Raw genomic sequence first — 20,068 nt, 5'->3', positions numbered from 1 at the left:
CAGGGAGAGGCCAAGGTTAAACTGTGGGGAGGGGCTGGAAAGGGAGCAGGGACAGTGCACTACAGAGTGGGGAGGGGGAGAAGTAAGAATCAGAAATGAGATGAGATAACGTTAGTTGTATCTGAGTTTATTGCAAACCTGTACCTGAGTTTATTGCAAGCGCACGCACGCATGCACACACCCAGGTACATCACTCAAACCTGGTTTTTTGGACCTCAGCTGTACTCTCTGAACACTTTCAATGAGGAGACCTCATGTAATTTAAGAACTTCCAATCAGCTCATTTCTTAGTCACTGGAAATCAAAATATGAATGTTAGAGCTTTCTGACTCTCCAGAGATCGCTCCAATCTTTGCAGTCTTCTTTCCAAAGTTATTTAGTCTTAAATGAGGAAATTGAATGTTTGCTAAGTGTTAGCAAGTTATAGCATCAGGTTCATGGCTAGTTTCCCAATTCTGAGTCTGAATGTGATCAAAATTGAAAGATGTCCCAGGAACTGACCTTACCATTAGCTGCAGATTTGCATTAGACTTCCGTGCCAGAAAGCCGAGACTTTTTAAATAATTTTTCTCAGGTGATAAGGAAATAAGTAAAGCTAAAAACAAAAGAGGCAAAAAGAAAAGATAAATAGTGGTTCTTAATGTTGTTACACACTGGTATCAGTAGAGGAGCTTTAAAAAATATTGATGCTTTGAACACATTCTCAGGAGATTCTGACTCAGTATGTTTGGGCTGGGACCTGGGCATCAGGGTTTTAAGAGCACTTGTGACACTATAATTTACTGTAAGATTTGGTCTTTGTGCCATACCAGGCACAGAGCTCCTAAAACCCTTGAAATGTCCTAAGTGATGAGAGCTATAAAACTGTCTTTTGTTATTAACAAACTCTTTTCAACCACAGGTCAGTTTCTGTTAATGAGCTGACTTGTGGAAAGCCTGAGGATGGGGCCTGCTTGCAAGCCCATGTGATCAGAGGGCTGGGGCAGTACAGCCCCAGTCCCGACTTCTGAAGGAGAAAGAGGGACTGGAGGTTGATTTAATCACCAGTGGCCAATGATTTAGTCAATCACGACTCACTAATGAAGCCTCAATAAAACCCCTAAAAGACAGAGTTAGGACATAGTTCAGGGAGCTTCTGGATTGCCAAAAACACAGAGATGTGGAGAGGGTGGCCCTCCTGGAGATGACATAGGAGCTCTGTGCCTCTTCCCCTAGATCTTGCCCCATGTATCTTTTCCATCTGACTGTTCCTGAGTTTTACTTTTATAATAAGCTAGCAATCTACTAAGTAAATTGTTTTCCTGAGTCCTATGAGCTGCTCTAAGAAATTATTAAGTGTGAGGAGGGGATTGCAGAGACCTCTGATTCATAGCCAGTCAGCCAGAAGCACAGATGACCTCAAGTAGGAGGCTAAAACTTTTACTTGTGGGATCTGATGCTATCCCCAGGTAGAGAGTGTCAGAATGGAGTTAAATTCTAGGACGCCCAGCTGGCGTTGGAGAATTGGTCAGTGTGGAGGAAAAAATCCACACGTGTGGTGTCAGAAGTGAAGTATGCAGTGAGCAGCATAGAGGAAAACAAGTTTTTTCTTTATAGCTACCCAGGTGATTTTAGCATGCAGTCAAGGTTCAGAGACACTGAGATGAAGCAAAGAGAGGCAGTTAGTAACACCTAATTTAGAGATTCTTTTTGGCTCTTCCCTGGAGTTCTCTCCAGCCCATGTGGACCAGTTACAGTGAGAGAGGCTGGCAACATGACCCACACTGGCTGGACTCCCTATGCTTAGAAATCCCTCTTGTCTTAATGAAGACAAGACAGAGAATGAGTGGGGGAGGGGCAGACAGAGAGGGAGATACAGAATTTGAAGTAGGCTCCGGGCTCTGAGCTGTCCGCACAGAGCCCGATGTGGGGCTCGAACGCACCAACCATGAGATCATGACCTGAGCTGAAGTCAGATGCTTAACTGGCTGAGCCACCCAGGTGCCCCAGAAACTGTTCATTTTTATTGCTGTACAATATTTTCTTAAGTAAATATGCCACAACTTTTAACCTATTCTATTGTTGGTAGACATTTGGGTTATTTCCAGGATTAGATTATTACAAACAATGCAGCTATAAATATTCTTGTATGGATTTTTGTTGAACTTATGTAAATATTTCTACTGTGTATATACTTAAGAATGAATCATAGGGTATAATATGTTTAATGACAGTAAATGCTGACAGTATACCAATGTGGTCATACCAATTTATCTCTCATGAGCAGCCCATGAAAGTCTCTACATGCTTTCCAACACTTGGAATGAACAATCATTTTAATTTTAGCCATTCTGGTGGGTGAACAGTGGCATTAATATTTTACTTTACCTGATGACTAATGAAATAAATACCATTTCATACGGGAATTGACACTGATGTACCTCCTCTTTCATGAAATATCTTTACAAGTCTTGTGACCATTTAAAAAGTGTGGTTTCTATCTTTTGCCTAATATATTGTGACAGTTCTTTAGATATTCTGATTATAATTCCTTTTCCAGAACTCTGTATTACAAATCTTTTCCTATGCTCTTACACTTTTATCCTATTCATGGTGTCTTTTGATGAACAGAAGTTTAGTGCATTCTATGCCTGTATTATCCTTCCTATGGATCACTAGATTCACTGTGTTAATACTTTATTTTGTACTTTTGATTGTATGTTTATGAGAGAGATTGGACTATAAATTTCCTTTCTTATAGTGACCATGTTGTGTTTTGGTGTCAAGGTGATGTTAACATTGAAAAAGTTAGGAAGTGTTTTCCCTTTTCTAATCTCTGGAAGCTTTTTTGTAAAATGCTGGGTTGAGTTATAAACATTATTCTTTTTTTTTTTTTTTTGTAGTTAACCCTACACAAGTATTTAATTAACCATTCTATAAGACATGCCAATAGACAAATGAAAATCAATATATAAGCCATTATAAAAATAAAGAGGATGGGGGTAATACAGTGTTTGGGGGTTAATTTAAAATGAAAGGGTTTGAAAGGTAACAAAATTTGGCTAAAGTAGCTTTCATAATATATCTGTTGCTTAGCTATTACTGAACACAAAAGATATGAAAGTAGTCAGATAATCCTGCAAGAAGAAGACAATGGGTCTCATCTCTTTATTTCAGAGTCCATTTATCTATCATGGCAGTTACCACCTTCTAGTAGGTATTTAAGTATTTATCCTCCCTACTTTGACTAAGGATTTGATTGAATTTTTTTTTCATTTTCAACTTTTAATCTTTAACACACTCCTTTGTTAATTATTATAATAAATTAGGGTATAAATCTGGATATTTGTTTTTAGTTTTTATTCAAATTCTACTTAGTTAACATACAGTAATATTGGTTTCAGGAGTCGAATTTAATGATTCATCACTTACATATAACACCCAGTGCTCATCACAACAAGTGCCCTCCTCAATGCCCATTACCCGTTTAGCCCCATCCCCTGCCTACATTCCCTCCAGCAGTTTGTTCTCTATAGTTAAGAGGCTTTTATGGTTTGCCTCCCTCTCGTTTTTTCCCCCCTTCCCTTATGTTCATTTGTTTTGTTTCTCTAATTCCACACATGACTGAAATCATATGATGTTTGTCTTTCTCTGACTTTTCATTTAGCATAATACATTCCAGCTCCATCCATGTCATTGCAAATGACAAGATTTCATTCTTTTTGATGGTTGAGTAATATTCCATTGGATATGTATACCATATCTTCTTTATGCATTCATCAGTCAATGGACATTTGGGTTCTGTCCAAAATTTGGCTATTGTTTATAATGCTGCTATAAACATTGGGATGCACGTACCCTTAAAATCAGTATTTTTAAACATTTTTTTTTTTGAGAGAGTGTGAATGGGGGAGGGGCAGAGGGGAAAACAGAGATAGGGAGAGAGAGGGATGGGGAGAGAGAGAATCTTAATCTCTTCTGTGCATGGAGCCTGATTTGGGGCTCAATATCTTGAGTGTGAGATCATGACCTGAGCCGAAATCAAGAGTCAGACCCTTAAACAATGGAGCCACTTAGGTACCCCTAAACATTATTCTATATAAAACCTTTTGAGTTGTATACTTATTATCCCCATTTTTTCCCCCGTCTCCCCATTCTCAGGGGGAGAAGAAGTGAACTGCCAAAGTCAAGACACAAGCAATAAGTGGCAGAGCCAGGATTCAAATCTAAGTACCTTGGCTTTTTGCCTTCTCCATTATGCTGTGAATTCATGAAGGAATGGCTGAGTGAGCTGGTATTCTAGAGGAGTTAGTGTTTCATTCTATGATAACAGTGCCTAATTAACTTCCTTCAGAGAGGAAATACACTGCTAAAGATGACCTCCCCCAAAATACAGCTTTTCTTTGGGAACCTTGCATATTTAGCCTTTTTAATTCCATTTTTTATCCCCCACATGTTCTCAGATCCTGGAGCAGAGTCTGGGTTCAGAATAATAATATTATTATTTTCATCTGTTTTTTTCCAACTCACTTTAGCTGCATCCTTAAGGGCATATCTCAACCACTTTTTACCCCTGCCAGCATCCAATAATTTCCTGTAGTTAATAGTTACCTAAGAAAAACTTAAATTCTGGGCACCTAATTATCTCAGTTGGTTAAGCTTCCAACTCTTGATTTTGGCTCAGGTCGTGATCTCATGGTTCTTGAGTTCAAGCCCATGCCAGGCTTTGCACTGACAGTGTTGGATCTGCTTGGGATTCTCCCTCCCTCTCTCTCTCTCTCTCTCTCTCTCTCTGTGTGTCTCTTCCCTACTTCCACTCTCTCTCTCTCTCAAAATAAATAAACTTAAAAAAAAGAAAAAAAGAAAACCTTAAATTCATGTCCTTTCCACCATACCATACTTGCTATAAGTTAGTCAAGGGGACTTGCAATCCTCCCATTCTGTACACAGCAGCCTGCAGCAGGAAAACTCATGCCTCTTTTCTGTGAATGCTTGCTAGATGAAGGGTGTGACCCTATGGTTCAAAGTTGAGCCATCATAACTCCATGGTAAGGATCAACTCAGCAAATATTTCTAAGGTACTTGCTTATTATTGAAGGAGATGCATTATACATTAAATGATTATATTTTCTAAAGTAAAACTTAGAGGACTTTCTATAACAATTACAAGTACCAATATGAATGAGGGAGCATATATGAAATCAAGTATATCCAAAAAAATGCGGTATTTCTAGAAACCCTGGGCATTAAGAACAGAGAATTTCTTCTCCTTCATCTTTGCTGTGTAACTTTGGCAGTAACAAATTATCTAACCTCGGTTTCATTCACTGTAAAAGGGGGTTAATAATGACATTCCCTCACAGATACCATTAGATTTAAATTCTCGTCACCATCTTCTTGTCCTCAGCATACCTGAACCATTATATAATCAAGGACTCATAGGAAGATTGTAGAGTGTTGTGCAGGTGGGAGTAGTGTGGGACATCCATTTAAGAGGGAAAGGGCAGGAACAGGGAGTTTTAGGAAAAAAGAAAAATGTCATCATCTTATAAAGAACCAACAGTGGGGTTCATTCAACAAAAGCCTTTCAGAAAGTGCAGAAACTCCTCACTGACCTGGCTAAACAGAAGCCAGAAACATAGAGACACCTTCCTGATGACTCATTCAGAGCTCTCCTTAATAGAAAGAGGAAGATGAAACAGTGCAGAAGCCACTGGAACTGATTTGTGAGCTTTGTCTGGAGAGTTAAAACTACAAAGTTAATTTATATGACAATTTATATTTTTATGGTAAAGGTCACTAGTGCTACCAAATATCCTGATTATCGCAAAGTTCATTTCAGTTACCGTCACATTTTCTCGGTAATTTTACCCCTTCTATCAGGTTAAAAAACAAAACAAAACAAAAAAACAAACAAAAAACAAAAACAAAAACAAAACAGAAGTGTAGGATCCTGCATCTGAAAGGCCAAATCTGTATTTTTAGGAGAACTGAAGTGGGATGGCACATGAAGCAAGCAATCTGGCCTGAAATGATACAGCATAAAAATGTTTTAAAACATAATGGAAGATACTATAATTACAATGATACTTTTTTAAAGAGTCTATTTTTTAAAATGAAGAAAGAATGACATAAATGTAAATAAATAAAAGTACAATTTAAAAAGTAATGAAAAATAATTTGATGATGGAAACTTCCTTCTTACCTTTTCATAAGCATCACTAAAAAACATCAGTTTATCAAAAAGCATGGGTTCGGGCTTCCTACTTATTGAGAAAATTATATGGAAGATAAAGAAAATAAATGAGGAAAAAGAAAATTTAAAAGATGGTATTCTTTCTCAAAAAAACCAAAAAACAAAAAATAACCAATCCAAAGGTCAAAAATGCACCCCAAGCATTTTAGAATCATTTAGAACCAAAAGATCCAGGATTAAGAATTAAACAATGTAGCCATCACGTTTGCCCTAATTTTTTCAGCTATGAGGTAGGATTCATATGGAGAGAGGAAATACGGAGATTCATCTAGTGAGGTTTTAAAACTATAAATTTTAAAACTTGGTATACTTTTCCTGATGCTCTGATTATGTTCTTATTTTTCTTTGGGTATTAAAATGTTCTTTCTCATATAAGCAGATGGCAATAATAAAGAGCAATAAACTAAAAATATATATTACAGTTTGTATGTGTTTATGGCTTTTAAAATTATTTTTTAAAGTTTATTTATTTATTTTGAGGGAAACAGAGACAGCATGAGTGGGGGAGGGACAGAGAGAGAGGGGGAGAGAGAGAATCGCAAGCAGGTTCTGGACTATCAGTGCAGAGTCAGACACAGGGCTCAAACTCATGAAACCAGGAGATCATGACCTGAACCAAAATGAAGAGTTGGATGTTTAACCAACTTAGACACCCAGGTGCCACTAAAATTCTTACTTGGTGAAATCAAGTTGTCAGTCCCATGTCATGTCCCTGATTTAAAAAAAAAAAAATTTAAACATTTATTCATTTTTGAGAGGCGGAGTGAGTGGGAGAGGGGTAGAGAGAGGGAGACACAGAATCTGAATCAGGCTCCAGGCTGTTAGCACAGAGCCCAACATGGGGCTCGAACTCACAGAAGATGAGATCGTGACCCGAGTTGAAGTCGGAAGCTTAACCGATTGAGCCACCCAGGTGCCCCTGATTTTTTAAAGTTTTTATTATTATTTTAATGTCCTTGGTCAGGGAAATCTATGTGTTACAGCCTTTGTGTTTAGAAAATGACACCTGGAAATGACACCGACACCTACAGCTCCAGTAATTTCCAGAATCCTCTGAGAGACTTTTGTACATTTTCTTAAAAATTTAGGCCTGAGGAACAAAGGAAGGGGGCAGAAACTTGCAGAACGGGAAGACTGAAACGCACCACTGGTGCTAAATAAATGTGAAATAATGACACTACTTAGCTTTTGAAAGATTTACTTCAGGGGAGAGAGATGACTCAAAGTAGGCTGTTGAAAGCTCAGAGCAAGTGGGAATTTAAAGTTTCTCAGGCATTAAGAGGGCTGGCACATAGTGTTTCCACAGATCATAAAATCAGGCATTCAGATAATTTAGATAAAGCGCTTTTTCAGATAAGAGACAAAACTTGAATTCTTGAAAATGTTCTTGATGCTGACTTCACATTTCTTCCACTTACTGCACTAGACTAAGAAAAACACACATGCTTTCAGTTTTGAGTGCAATGTCCTGAACCAGGTGTCAGCAGGATTGGCTTCGTAGGTGGGGGAACTGGGCCGCAGCACAGGGTGCTGCACTTAGGATCATGCTCTGTTCTTACCACCTTGATATTCTTAATTTCAGAACAAGCTGCACATTTTCATTTTGCAGTGGGCCCCGCAAATCGTGTAGTTGGTAGTGGGTGTCAGGCTGTATGTATGTTCCCACCTCTAACGTGTGGGCCATGATGCCTGATAGGTACTGCAGTTGTGTTCCTTGATGTGCTATGCAGGCTGCAGAATTTGTCTTGGCACAAGAGGGGCAGAGACCTTGTTCACACAGTTGTGATGGCCACACCTCAGTGTGGACCTACTCAACTTAATCACAAATCCACACGCTCAAACTAGTGTACAGGATGTAAGGTGACTAGGTTATTCAACTGCCCACTCAACATTTAATAATGCCTGAGTAGTTCTATAAAAATCAAGTGCAATGTGACATGGCAGTAAATGAAACACAAGGCAAACACTAGAAAAAGGTCCATGTGAGTTGCGTGTTTACACATCTTTAAAGAGAATGGATGAGGCAAAGGCATGGTACTATATTACACTTGGAAAAAAGAGTAGATAGCTTAATATTCTGAGCCTCAGATTCCTTAGCTGAAAACCATTGGGAAACAATACCTACTTAACAGACATAGTGTATGAAATCAAATCAAATCAAATCAAATCAAATCAAATCAAACATATGAAGGTCTTTCAATAAAGTCACATGCTGATGTAGGTAGGGGCACAAGACAACACATATTCTAGTCCCAGTTTGACCTCTTATGGGTAAACTTTAAACCTAGCATCTCTTTTCTTAATGGGGATAAAGATAGCATCGATTTTATAGGGTTTTTCTGACAATTAAATAATCCACATAAGGTGTTTATCAAACTGCTTGGCTCACAATATGATGCAATTATAGTTTGTTATTTATTATGATTGTGATTGAGAATTTTAAGAGCATCTTTCCATGTTTGTTATTGTTACTGTTATTATTGATTTATAATAAACAGGAAAATGAATTTGAAGCCTAACCTATATTAAATATAGCATTTGTTTGGCTAAATGTTTTAAAAAAGACCCAACGTAGTCTGAGATGATTATCACTACTTAACAGGGCTGCTTACTCATATGCTCAAGAAGGATGAAGACCTTTGTCAGGCAAGGAGCCATTTGCAAGCCACAAGGTAATCAAGTAAAATTTTAATTAAAGTTAAACGCTCACCAATCTTGTGACATGCATAATTCATTCATTGGATTGAGTCAGCAGTTACCATATGCCAGACTGTGCTGTAACCAAGAAAATCTCCACCTGAGAGGTGCTCCCATCTAGTCCAGTGGAGGAGACAGGGGGGTCAACAGGCAGGAAGAGGAGAGAGCATGAATGTTAGAAGAGAGAAGTTTACATTGTTTGAAGTAACAAAGAGGAGCAGGTGCTCATTCAACCAGCTATGAGTCGTTGATTGTTTTCCCAATACCTTGTTCTGTTAACCACCATCTTTAATTGCCACTCAAAAAGTTTATTCAATAAGTATTTAAAGAATTCCTATAATGTATTAGGCACTGAGATTGAAGAACAAATAGCTGAGTCTATTCCTTTGCTGGAAATCTAACCTCATGATTTGGGGTAAGTTTCCCTCAATTCTTTTCCCATGCCCTTACTTGTCACCTGTCTCTCCTGTGAGCATTCTGCGTCCCACCTTTTAGTGTTCTGCTCTCTTTTGTACCTAAAGCTGTCTGGATTGTTGTAGGAGGTAGCAATTTTGGGTTAAAAAGATAGGTACCTCATCTAGAGATGAGGGGGCAGGGAGCAAAATCTAATTTGTTAGCACGACCCTTGAACACCTTAAGGACAGGAAAGATGCCCTATTAATCTTTTTATCCCCAGAGCACAGTACAGCATGGGGTGGATGGTTATGGCTCAAAAACAGGTTTTCTGGATGAATGAATGAGTGGGTGAGTGAATGAATTAGGGTGTACCATTAATAAAAATGATACCTGGATTCCATATCTTAGCATAGAGGTAGGGGAAAAACGTAATGGGCAGTGGAGGGGCTGCCCATGTACCTTTGTCCTTCTTTCTATAGAAATCTAAAAATGAAAAATCTTTTAAAAATTCAGGGCCAGGCTGTGATCTCAAGGGAAGGAGAAAACTCCCCCAGATCCCCAGTGACTCCTCCTCCTTTCTATTTCTGGCATAAAATTAGCTATCTGAAGACAAAGCCTTTTATTCTACAATTAAGGATGCAATTAAAAATGCAAATGCCTGAAAGAGTGAGCATAATGCTAATGAGTCTCAAAGTATAAATGGAACATCAGATTCTATTCTGCTTCAAAGGAGGCACCAGCTTAGGAGGCAGGCTCTAAGCACTTAAAGGGGTTATAGGACCTCCACTTTACCTACCAGTCACATATAGCAGGCTCTTTTATAGACTTGGTTTAACTTAATCCTACCAACAAGCCTGTGGACTAGGTGTTATGTGCATTTTATAAATGAAAATTTCATTTTAGCAACTGATAAACTTTGAAGTCTGGACCAGAAACCAGGTCCATCTGGAAGAAGTCAGTATAAGGTATAAACCAAACAGAAGGTCAATCAATCTGAATTTAACCTGTACCCCTATAGGGTCAAGTTCATCTTTACTGTATGGAAGTCCAAAAAGCATGGGCTTCAGTGAGAGATACACCTGGGTAAAGAATATGGCTTGGTCACAGAGCATATTGCGTAAGTGGTTTTTTAAGCCACTTTAGCCTTCTACACTGTTACTCTTCTGTGCAATGGTGATAGTAATCATATCTGGCATAGCACTGTTGTAGGGCTTAAGTGAAGTCAGGAGTGAAATGCAGGCACATAAGCTCTGGCCCCCCAGTGGTACATGCAGGCCACCCAGACACTGCAATACCCTCTCCAGATCTCTTCTGGTTTCCCAAGTCTAGACTTTCTCCACACTTTCTGCTTCATCCTATTAAACTGTTTCAGATAATTGGTCATATCTTTTTCAGTAAGATTTTAATATAGATAAGAAATCTGAATCCAAGCAGTCTTGAATTTCTTTTCATGCTACAATGTATCATATTTCCAAATGAATAAATGATAATTTTGCTAAATAAGAATATATGAGTGAATGAGTGAGAAGTGATAAAAATGCCACTGTCAGCCAGCCTTGTGCTAGTAATGGGCAAGGGGTACATGCAGATGATTATAATATGTCCTCTGGGGATAGCTGTGGAGAGCATGCTGGGTCCAAGTTCGGAGGGAAAAAAGAGAAAAATTCAACTTATAGTAAAATCCACAGATTTCATGGCTTGGCCTTAAATAGCCTTGAGAAATCCATAGCCAGGTGAAGTTAGAAGCAGCTTTGCCCTGGAGTGCAGTCCCCTGACAGAGTACTGACCAGCAGTAAGGGGGGCTGGAAGTGGGGTTGAAGGGCATGCTACCATTTTAAGAAAAAAACAAAGACCGGAGTCCCTTACTTATATGATGATATAGCTTTCTCCTCCCAACAAAACCAATCAGGTGAGAACATCTTTCCCCCAGCATAAAAAACGCATCAGGATAAAGAATCCTGAATGGGATTTGTTTTCTTAAGACTGCCCTTGATACAACTTCCAACAGGAAAACTTAAGGATGTTGAGAATGAGACACAGGATGAGGTTCACCCTGGGCCCTGTTCCTACCTTGTCCTCACACTAAGAAGGTATTGGGTGTATGTGCTTGTCTAAATCTATTATTGAATTAGCCCCCAATTTAAAGGCAGTCACAGAATTCAGCAGGCAAATGAAGCAGCTTGAAAGTCCCTTTAGTGCCAGAGGTTTCCTGGAAATCCCAGTACTGGTATGTAATGCCTGTGTTCTCAGGACATGACCAGACTCCATTTACTTGGTGGCAGCCCAGCTGGTACTGAACTTCCGTAGGACTGGCTATTCAAAGATCTTGACTTAGATTCTAATTTTTTTCTTTCACATCTGTATAGGAAAGAGAGTCTAGGGATTAATTCATTCAACAAATATTTACTAAGGAAACTTCTTTATGCCAAGCCTTGTGGCATAAGGCACTAAGGGTATAATAAAATGAAGACATTAACTGGAATTTGCACAACCAGTATTGAGTGGTATTTCCATTTCAAGACCTTTACCATGAGAAACTCAATAAAGATTAGAGTAAATCGTATTTTAACAGATGAGTTTTAAATACCAGTGGTCTTCTGGGCAGACTTCACTGTAGGAAGCCTTTATAGGCATGCTGTAAAGATTTAAAGAAGATTATAAGCACAAGGGAGATAACACATGAGGTGTTTGGAAGTAATGATCTGTGCACATTTGAATTGCCTACAGATATGGACTACAAGAATCCTGAGGGAAGGAGGTGTGTGTTCTTATTCATCTCTGTAACCTTAACATCCATCATAGACTGGTACACTGTCGGTAAGTATGTAAACTGTGTTTATTGAATGTAAGAATCAATGCACCGATGAATCAATGTATGAAAGCCTTATGTTAAACAATGGGGCAGGAGGGATAAAAAACAATGAAATCTTGCCATTTGCAATAATGTGGTTGGACCTAGAGTGTATTATGCTAAGCAGAATAAGTCAGTGAGAGAAAGACAAATACCATATGATTTCACTCATATGTGGAATTTAAGAAACAAAACAGATTAACATAGGGGAAGGGAAGCAAAAATAGGATAAAAATAGAGAGGGAGATAAACCACAAGAGACTCTTAAATACAGACTGCAAACTGAGGGTTGCTGGCGGAGTATTGGGTGGAGGGATGGGCTAAATGGGCAATGGGCATTAAGGAGAGCACTTGTTGGGATGAGCACTGGGTGTTATAAGTAAGTGATGAATCCTTACATTCTATTCCTGAAATCATTATTACACAATATATTAACTAATTTGGATTTAAATAAAAAAAATAAATAAACTGAAAACAACAACAACAATGGGGCAGGAGGCAGACCTAAGAGTATTTGTCATATTATAGCCTTTGAAGCAAAAGCTGTCTTAGGAAGCAGCAGAAGTTGAGCAGAGGGCTTGGAAGGGGTGAAGAATGCAGAAGAGAAGTTGAAGAATCATGGGGTTAGGGACACTGATGACAATCTGTGAAGAAGTAGAGGGGCCAGTTGTAAGCACAGTGACACTTCTTATCTGTGGCTCCAGTTGAATATTTTGGATTCTGCTTCTAGGTAGACTCTTAACGGGGTGTGAGAGATGTCTGGTGAGTTGACAGAGCTGGGCATTCTGGAGCCTACAATCCTGGTCCTCCCATTCATCCTTCATGGGGTCTAGATGTTTGAAAATGTAAAATGGCGCCAGGAAGTCTGTCCTTTCCTTGCTGAAGAAAAGCAAAGGGACAAGGGTGTCTCATCCCTTTGCTGAGAAAACAGTAGTTTGTTCAGGACCAATTCTACCATCTCTCTGTCCTACAGGGGAAAGGTTGTCTTTATAATAAATGATAAATACCACCAATTAATTTCCCATATGAGAGGTATTTAAATTCACTATTTTATTTAGTCCTTACAACCTCTTCATAGTATCCTATTATTATCCTCATTTCAAGCAGATAAAGAAACCAAGCCCACAAAGACTGACTTGTCCAAAATCACTGAGGTGGTAAGTGGCAGAACCAAGTTTCAAATTTTGTTTTTCTGGCAGAATCCAGCAACTGTGTCCTTAAACACTGCTCTATACTGCCTCACACACAGGACCTGAATGTTTATGCTTACATCCAATCTTGCTCTGTGATCTTGGGGCAATTATTCAACTTATTTGAGCCTCAGTTTTCTCATCTGTAAAATGCAGGAAACATTCCTTGACTCTTCTACATGTTGGCATAATATATGTGGAACATTACTAGCACGATGGTTGACCCGCAGGAGGTGCTCGATAAACGTTTTCCTTCACTTCCAACTCCTCATCCATCCAAAATGGCTGGAACACCAAGGGTCCGGGGGTCCCAGAGAGTTGCTAAAGGTCATGCAGTGAAGACGTGCTCTCCTCCCTGTGCAGTGTCCTCTGCCTGGAGTGCTCCTTCTTGTTTACTTCATTTGCAAACTGTACATCATAACCCATTAGTGAGTTATTACACCAAGTTAATGAGTTGTGACCTTCCTTTATTCTTAAAAAAGGGAGACAAATAGAATGGAAAATAACAAAGTACACTTTACATAAAAAGTACAATATAATAAAAAAATGTTTTTCAGCTTCATGTGTGTTTGTATTTACTGGGTCATGATGAAGAATGTTTTTCTTACTTCGAGTAAAAAGACTTGAAGATTTGTAAGTTAACTCAAATAAGATCTTTTAAGAATCAATTCAGATATCTGTGGATTAGGAAACAATAAAGGTTCCAGGCCTTTCGAGGACGAATTTTTCACACCATGCTGCACTCTGATGATCTTCCTCTCATCTATTTCTCCCACTAGATGAGAGATTCTTGTGGAGAGGAAACATGACTTTCACTGCTGAGTCCTCAGTGTCCATTATAAGTCCTGGCACAAAATATATTCTCAAAAAAAGCTTGAATGCATAAATAAATCATAGCAACTGACTTTTAAACCCAAATTCACCACAGAGAGGTTATTCACCTGAACGCTCAAAATCAATACCTTCGATAAACAAATGAATGTGGGTTAGGCTTCTCTTTTACATCTCTCCTGAGACTTTTAACTCCCCATTGGTGGACTTAGCTGCGTTTCTTTCCTTCTCTTCCTGTTCTCCAAGTGCTGGGTGCGGTTACTCTTGTTTATTAAAAGAAAGGATCTTTCCTTAGCTATTTGCACTTTTATGTGATTTTAATCCCCTACATCTCTGACCTTTCTTAGTAGCATCTGGATATAAAGGTCCCTGTTAGTCTCTGGATATACAGGTCCCTGTAGTAGTAGAAAAACCTTGTTCTCTGTCATGGATGCTTTCACCAGCATCCATGGTAGGTAAGAAAGAGGGCACATATTTTAGAGGCAGGGAGAGCTAAATCTGCCCACAGGGAGACCTGTGAAACACATGCAACAAAATCTGGATTCCAGTGGCTCAGGAGCCCAAGTGCATCTCATCTGAAGAAGTCATAATGTACTTGTGGAGCATTTTGAAGCATATTTTATTCGATTTTTTTTTTACATTTTATTTACTTTTAAGGTTCTACAGCTATATGTTTCACAATGCAGGAAATGCACAATACAAATAGCCCAGTAAATCAAATATATCCAAATCATTCACATAGAACATTTACAGCGTTATCATAAGCAGCAATCAACTCCATTTGTACAGCACTACCGAAGCACTTCAGGCACCTTACACAAAAGATTCAAAGAAGGAAAATAATTACAAGTAGATTGGAAAATAGAGAGGCTTGGCTCAAGTTTAGAACACAGCCTGGCTCAGATGTGCTAGTTCCCCTGCCCTCCTTTCGACACTTTCAGGCAAACAAATTGCTATCACCTGGGAGGATTATTTCCAGTAAGGGAATGAGGCCAGTTTGTGCACTATCCTGAGAAGACGCAGCCTCTCGGACACACCCATGGCTGGGCTAGGTTTGGTAGTGTGAGTGTGTGAGTGTGTGAGTGTGTGTGTGTGTGTGTGTGTGTATGTGTCTGTGTATATAGGGAAGAGGAGGTGACTTCCAAGGGGAAGGGTGGTTTTGTGGTGCAGACAAATATCCTACGAATCAGCTAAATTGTTTATTACAGAACAAAGGCTGCTAGCTTTCTGGTTTAGGTTTTGGCCTCATGGAAAAATACCAATAAAACTAAAGAAATCCCGTATGTTCTGTAGCGCCATTTCTCCTGTGTAAAAACTCCAAAGAGGTTTATGTTGGAGTTTCACCTCTCGGCTAACCTATTCCTTAATCTAAGAGTCTGGTGCTGTGTTGCCAGAAGCAGTTCGGGAATCATAGCTCAAGTGCATTCGACAACTGATACCAGAGAAGCTAGGCCCCTGGGAGGTGGAGTGAGAAGGGAGGTAGAAGATCCAACTATGCTGCTAAAGAGCTGTGGCAGATCTCTTCCCTTCTGGGGCCTCAGTTTCCTCTTCTGCAAATTAAACAGTGGACCTGATGATAACTAAGATTCCTTCCAGCCCTAGACTTACTTAAAGCTAAGCAGAATAATATTCCAAGCTGTCATTCTCAGATTAAAGAGACATGCTCATCTTCTGGTATTTATATAATTAGAGAAATCCTGCTACTAATGTATTTTGAGAGAGCAACTAGTTGACTTTCTAAAATAAGTACAACCAACTGGCACTGGCCCTATTCAAGCGCTATAGATAAAGCAAGCATCGCTATGAAAATCCCATAGCCAAATTTGGTCCAACCCACCCCCCCCCTCAAAAAAAAAAAAAGGTACAAAGGTACAAAGTTGCTGGATCATTTTTAGTAAGAATTCCCTTTAAGTCTTGCTAGTTCATTCCATTTGGTTGCCTTTTTGTTGCCGTTATTGGGTTGGGGGTGTCAGTTTTATCACATCACATGAGAACAAGGGCAGGGGGTCTTATAAGTTCATTCCTTCTGATTTTACTCTATGGCCCCTATCTCTTCCAATTTTATGCCTCCAAGAGTCATTCAGATGCTAAGGTCAGCCCTCTTGGTACTGAATAAGTATTAATAATTATACCTTTGGAAACCAAAAACCATATTTGTATAGTAGAGAGATCATTTGGAGAATTTCCCATGAAGTGTCAGCTATTTTTGAGCATCATTTAAGAGAGGTTCCTCCTTTCAATACGACTTCCACCTATTAGAATGTTAACAAGATAACATTCCTTATTACCTTAAGTCTTCATCTCTTTTGTATGCCATACTTTTATTTATCATTTTAGAGCATAAAAGTTTGGGTCTGATTAATACTATTTCAAATAGGTCTATTAGTTTTATATTATATCACTATATCACTTCATTTAATTTTCCTAATCTTCCACAATTCAAAAGACTAAACTATTACCAATATATTTTCAGCAAAGTTCTTCTGGTACATTAACATTTTTATGCATTCTATTTTTTAACAAGGTACCAATAATATGGTAATTTTTCCTTCCAGTGTGATTCTATATAACCATTTCATTTGCATTAACTGATTTATTTCTATCCTATTAACTCAATTGGCTTTTCCCAACATGCTACCCAAGACTAAAACATTTCAAGATTTAAAAATATTTTGTATTATAAGGACCAGCAATATGAAGCAAATAAGGAAAAAAGAAAGTCACTTTCCAGCACATCTGTGACTTTACTACAAGACATGTTCCAGGGTGATTCTTAATAGTTCCTGTTGCAGATTACACTTCACATAATCTTGTGAAATTCAGTTAGTCAAATTTGGAACATTAACTGCCTGTGTTTTGTTTCATCATGTTTTTATTTTAAATCTCAGGGCTTCTGAAGTATTGGAACTCCCTGGAATGAGGAGGGACTTTACGCTTGTCCCAGTAGCCAGCAAATCAAGGCCATTGAGAACCTGCCACCTTTTGGAATCCTGTTCCTTTCTTGGCCCTGCAGTGCCTACCTGATATACTTAAAAGATAACTTCATAGCCAAAGTGGAATCAAGAGAACAAGTCAATTCACGTACATAATTTAGTATCCATAATACACACTTCATGCTAGGAAAAGACAGTGAAATTTCAGGTGAGGAGGATATGACCTTGGATGGGAGTCAGAACAGATTGTGGGGCTGAGTAGGGTGAGGAGAATGCAGTGAAGATGGGCACATAGATTCATTCTAACAATTTATTAGATATCACTTCCCCCCTTTGGTTGTTAATACTTAACATTATTTTAAAAAGAACAGTCAGCACTAATGAAGTATGTTTTGGAAGGAACATAGGGGGCCTGAACTAAGAAGAAGTACACGTGATAGTTCAGTGATGGTGGATCTTTCTCAAGAATTAACTACAGCGATGAAAGACTGGAAGGCATTTCAAGTTCAATTAGTCATTTTTTATCTGGTAAATTAATGAGTTTTGTCAGGGCATGGAACAACTTTTGCAGCTGAGAAACGACTACTCACAAGATACCACGGAAGAAAATCTTTCCACCGAAACTTGTTGGAAGAAGCAAATAACTCTTTAACAGAGTGCTTTTGATTTCCAATCAATACACCAAAGTTCATACAATATATATCAAGCTGGTCAAAAGGTGATACAAAAATTTTTCTTCCTATACAGATGGTAAGAAAATGTCCAAGGCTTTGGTCCATATAATATATTCAATTTAAGATTAAGATTATCAGGAATGAAAATGTTTCTTCTCATTATTCTTACTGCAACCTGTGCTAAGAACTTGACCGTAGACCATAACATTCTCAAAGAATAACATGTTAAAAGCAAGGCTTTTAACTAATTTGACACAATAACATTTCAAAAATTTCTTCAAAGTGGTTAAACTTAAGGTCTCACAGTGGTGTATTGATGAGCATGGGTTAATAAGAATATGTGTTCCGTTCCTACAAGGTGTTGTCTTTATCTCCCCAAGCTGGATTGCTCGCAAAGTGCAGATCACAGTAAGAAATGCTCCGTTGCCTACCTGACATAGAGGGAGCGTTTCTGATTGGTTCGCAGGGACCCGGACCCGGAACTCATGCTGTGGTTCATCATCTGCTCTCGTAGGTCATGGATTTTGGCCTCAAATCGAGCGTAATCTGAGAATGGAAACAAAGATGGTACATTTGGTCCTGTGCCTTCAGAAAAGTAGATATGGTGCACAGCCAAGGCAGCTACTTGCCCCTGATATTGGTCCTTTGCCAAGCATCAGGGAGATGCACAACTCAAAGCAGTGAATACAGAGGGATCACAGCAGTGAATACAGTTTAGTATTATTTATTTGCAGACATTTACAAGAAGAAAAGGATAAATCAGTGACTTCCCAAAATGTAACTAGAAAACATACTGCCATCAAATTCCCAACATGTGAAAAGTCCTGGGGGAGGAGGTATGTGCGGTTATAAATGGGCAACACAGGGCATTCTTGTGGTGATGAAATGTGCTGTCTTGACTGTGGTAATGGATACAGGTAACTGCACATGTGAAACAATGACATACAACTAACTACACTCACATATATTCACATGAATGAGTACAAATAAAACTGGGAAAAGCAGAATTAGATTGATGGATTACATCGTCAATGTCCTGTTTATGATAATGTGCTATAGTTTTACAAAATGTTGCCATTAGGCAAAACTATGAGTAAAAGGTGTATGGATCTTCCTGTATTATTTCTTACAATTGCATGTAACTCAATAATTATCTTAAAATAAAAACTTTACTTTAAAAAAGAGGGCACCCCCCTACCAAAACCCAAACCAAACAAACAAAAAAACAAGATCCACAAATAAAACAAGGATTCAAGGAATTATCAATGTTATTGGGAGGGGAGGTTGAGTCTACAGTTAACTTTCAGCTTGGTAGACCAGAGAATCAAGTGTTTGGTGATGAGTTGTGTAAAAAAATTGCCTTTTAATTTGACTAAGTTTTTTTCTGCTATAGGTTGCTAGAAACTGATCATTTGGGGCATACCTCAATTTTGCCCTATAATCTTAATAGAAAAAGTCCATATATCAAACTTCATCAATTCTAAGATACATAATATAGTTAAATCAGTTTCTAGGAGGCTGACATTAGAAATCGGGGTAGAGGACAGTCTTGTTTTAAATATATTTTAGAAACTTTAGAACATATGGGTCTAAAAAAATCAAGAAAATATAGTTACATATCATACTATTTCTTCATACGAAAAATATTTTTCCCATATGTCAGTCCAATAAAAATAAAGATAGCACAAATAGGTTTTAAGATACTTATTAACACAATCAGCATGTAAAAAGTAAAAGCTTTTGAAGTTTTGATATTCCTGATCACAATTTGTTCTATTATCTCCTTGGCACACAGTATCTTGCTTTAGTGAACTCCAGTAGGTGAAAAGGCCAATTTACTCATGAGATAAATGTGAAAACGCTAGTTCAAATTATAAATGGTTCTTTTAATTAGAAAGAAATTCATCATAAAGTATTTCCTTAGTACATTTCAAAAAACAATTTGATTTTCAATTTAATTTATTCATAACTTTTCATAAAAACAAGAATGACTAAATGAACATAGTAAAAGATGATCTACTTACAGTGTTTCAAATTCTTTATAATAAAAGTTCCACAAAATTAAATTTAAATTCAATTTACTGACTATTGGTTATTATGGGGTGGGATTTCACAAAAGAAAAGACTTGACCTTGGTTTCCAATGATAAATAGATAACTGGATAATGACCTTTGAATGTTAAATATTTTTAAAGTTTAGTACTCCAAAGATAAAACCATAAAAGTTGACCAGAAATTTCTGGTGCTTAAGCAAAGTCTTGT

At 38.1% G+C, this 20,068-nt stretch overlaps 1 protein-coding gene across 27 annotated transcripts in view; it reads right to left on the bottom strand.

Annotated features, from left to right (window-relative positions):
- Window positions 1-20,068, bottom strand: part of DLG2 (discs large MAGUK scaffold protein 2) — a 2,054,427-nt gene that overhangs the window by 131,971 nt on the left and 1,902,388 nt on the right. For all 27 annotated transcript variants that reach the window (XM_023239374.2, XM_045039809.1, XM_045039811.1 and 24 more), the window contains one exon: window positions 18,239-18,353. In XM_023239374.2, the coding sequence (XP_023095142.1) occupies window positions 18,239-18,353 (115 nt within the window). The remainder of the gene's footprint in view (window positions 1-18,238; window positions 18,354-20,068) is intronic.

Source organism: Felis catus, chromosome D1 (assembly GCF_018350175.1).
Source record: "Felis catus isolate Fca126 chromosome D1, F.catus_Fca126_mat1.0, whole genome shotgun sequence".
NCBI lineage: Eukaryota > Metazoa > Chordata > Mammalia > Carnivora > Felidae > Felis > Felis catus.
Note: the sequence above shows the minus strand (reverse complement) of the source record. Positions and strands in the feature narration are given on the sequence as shown.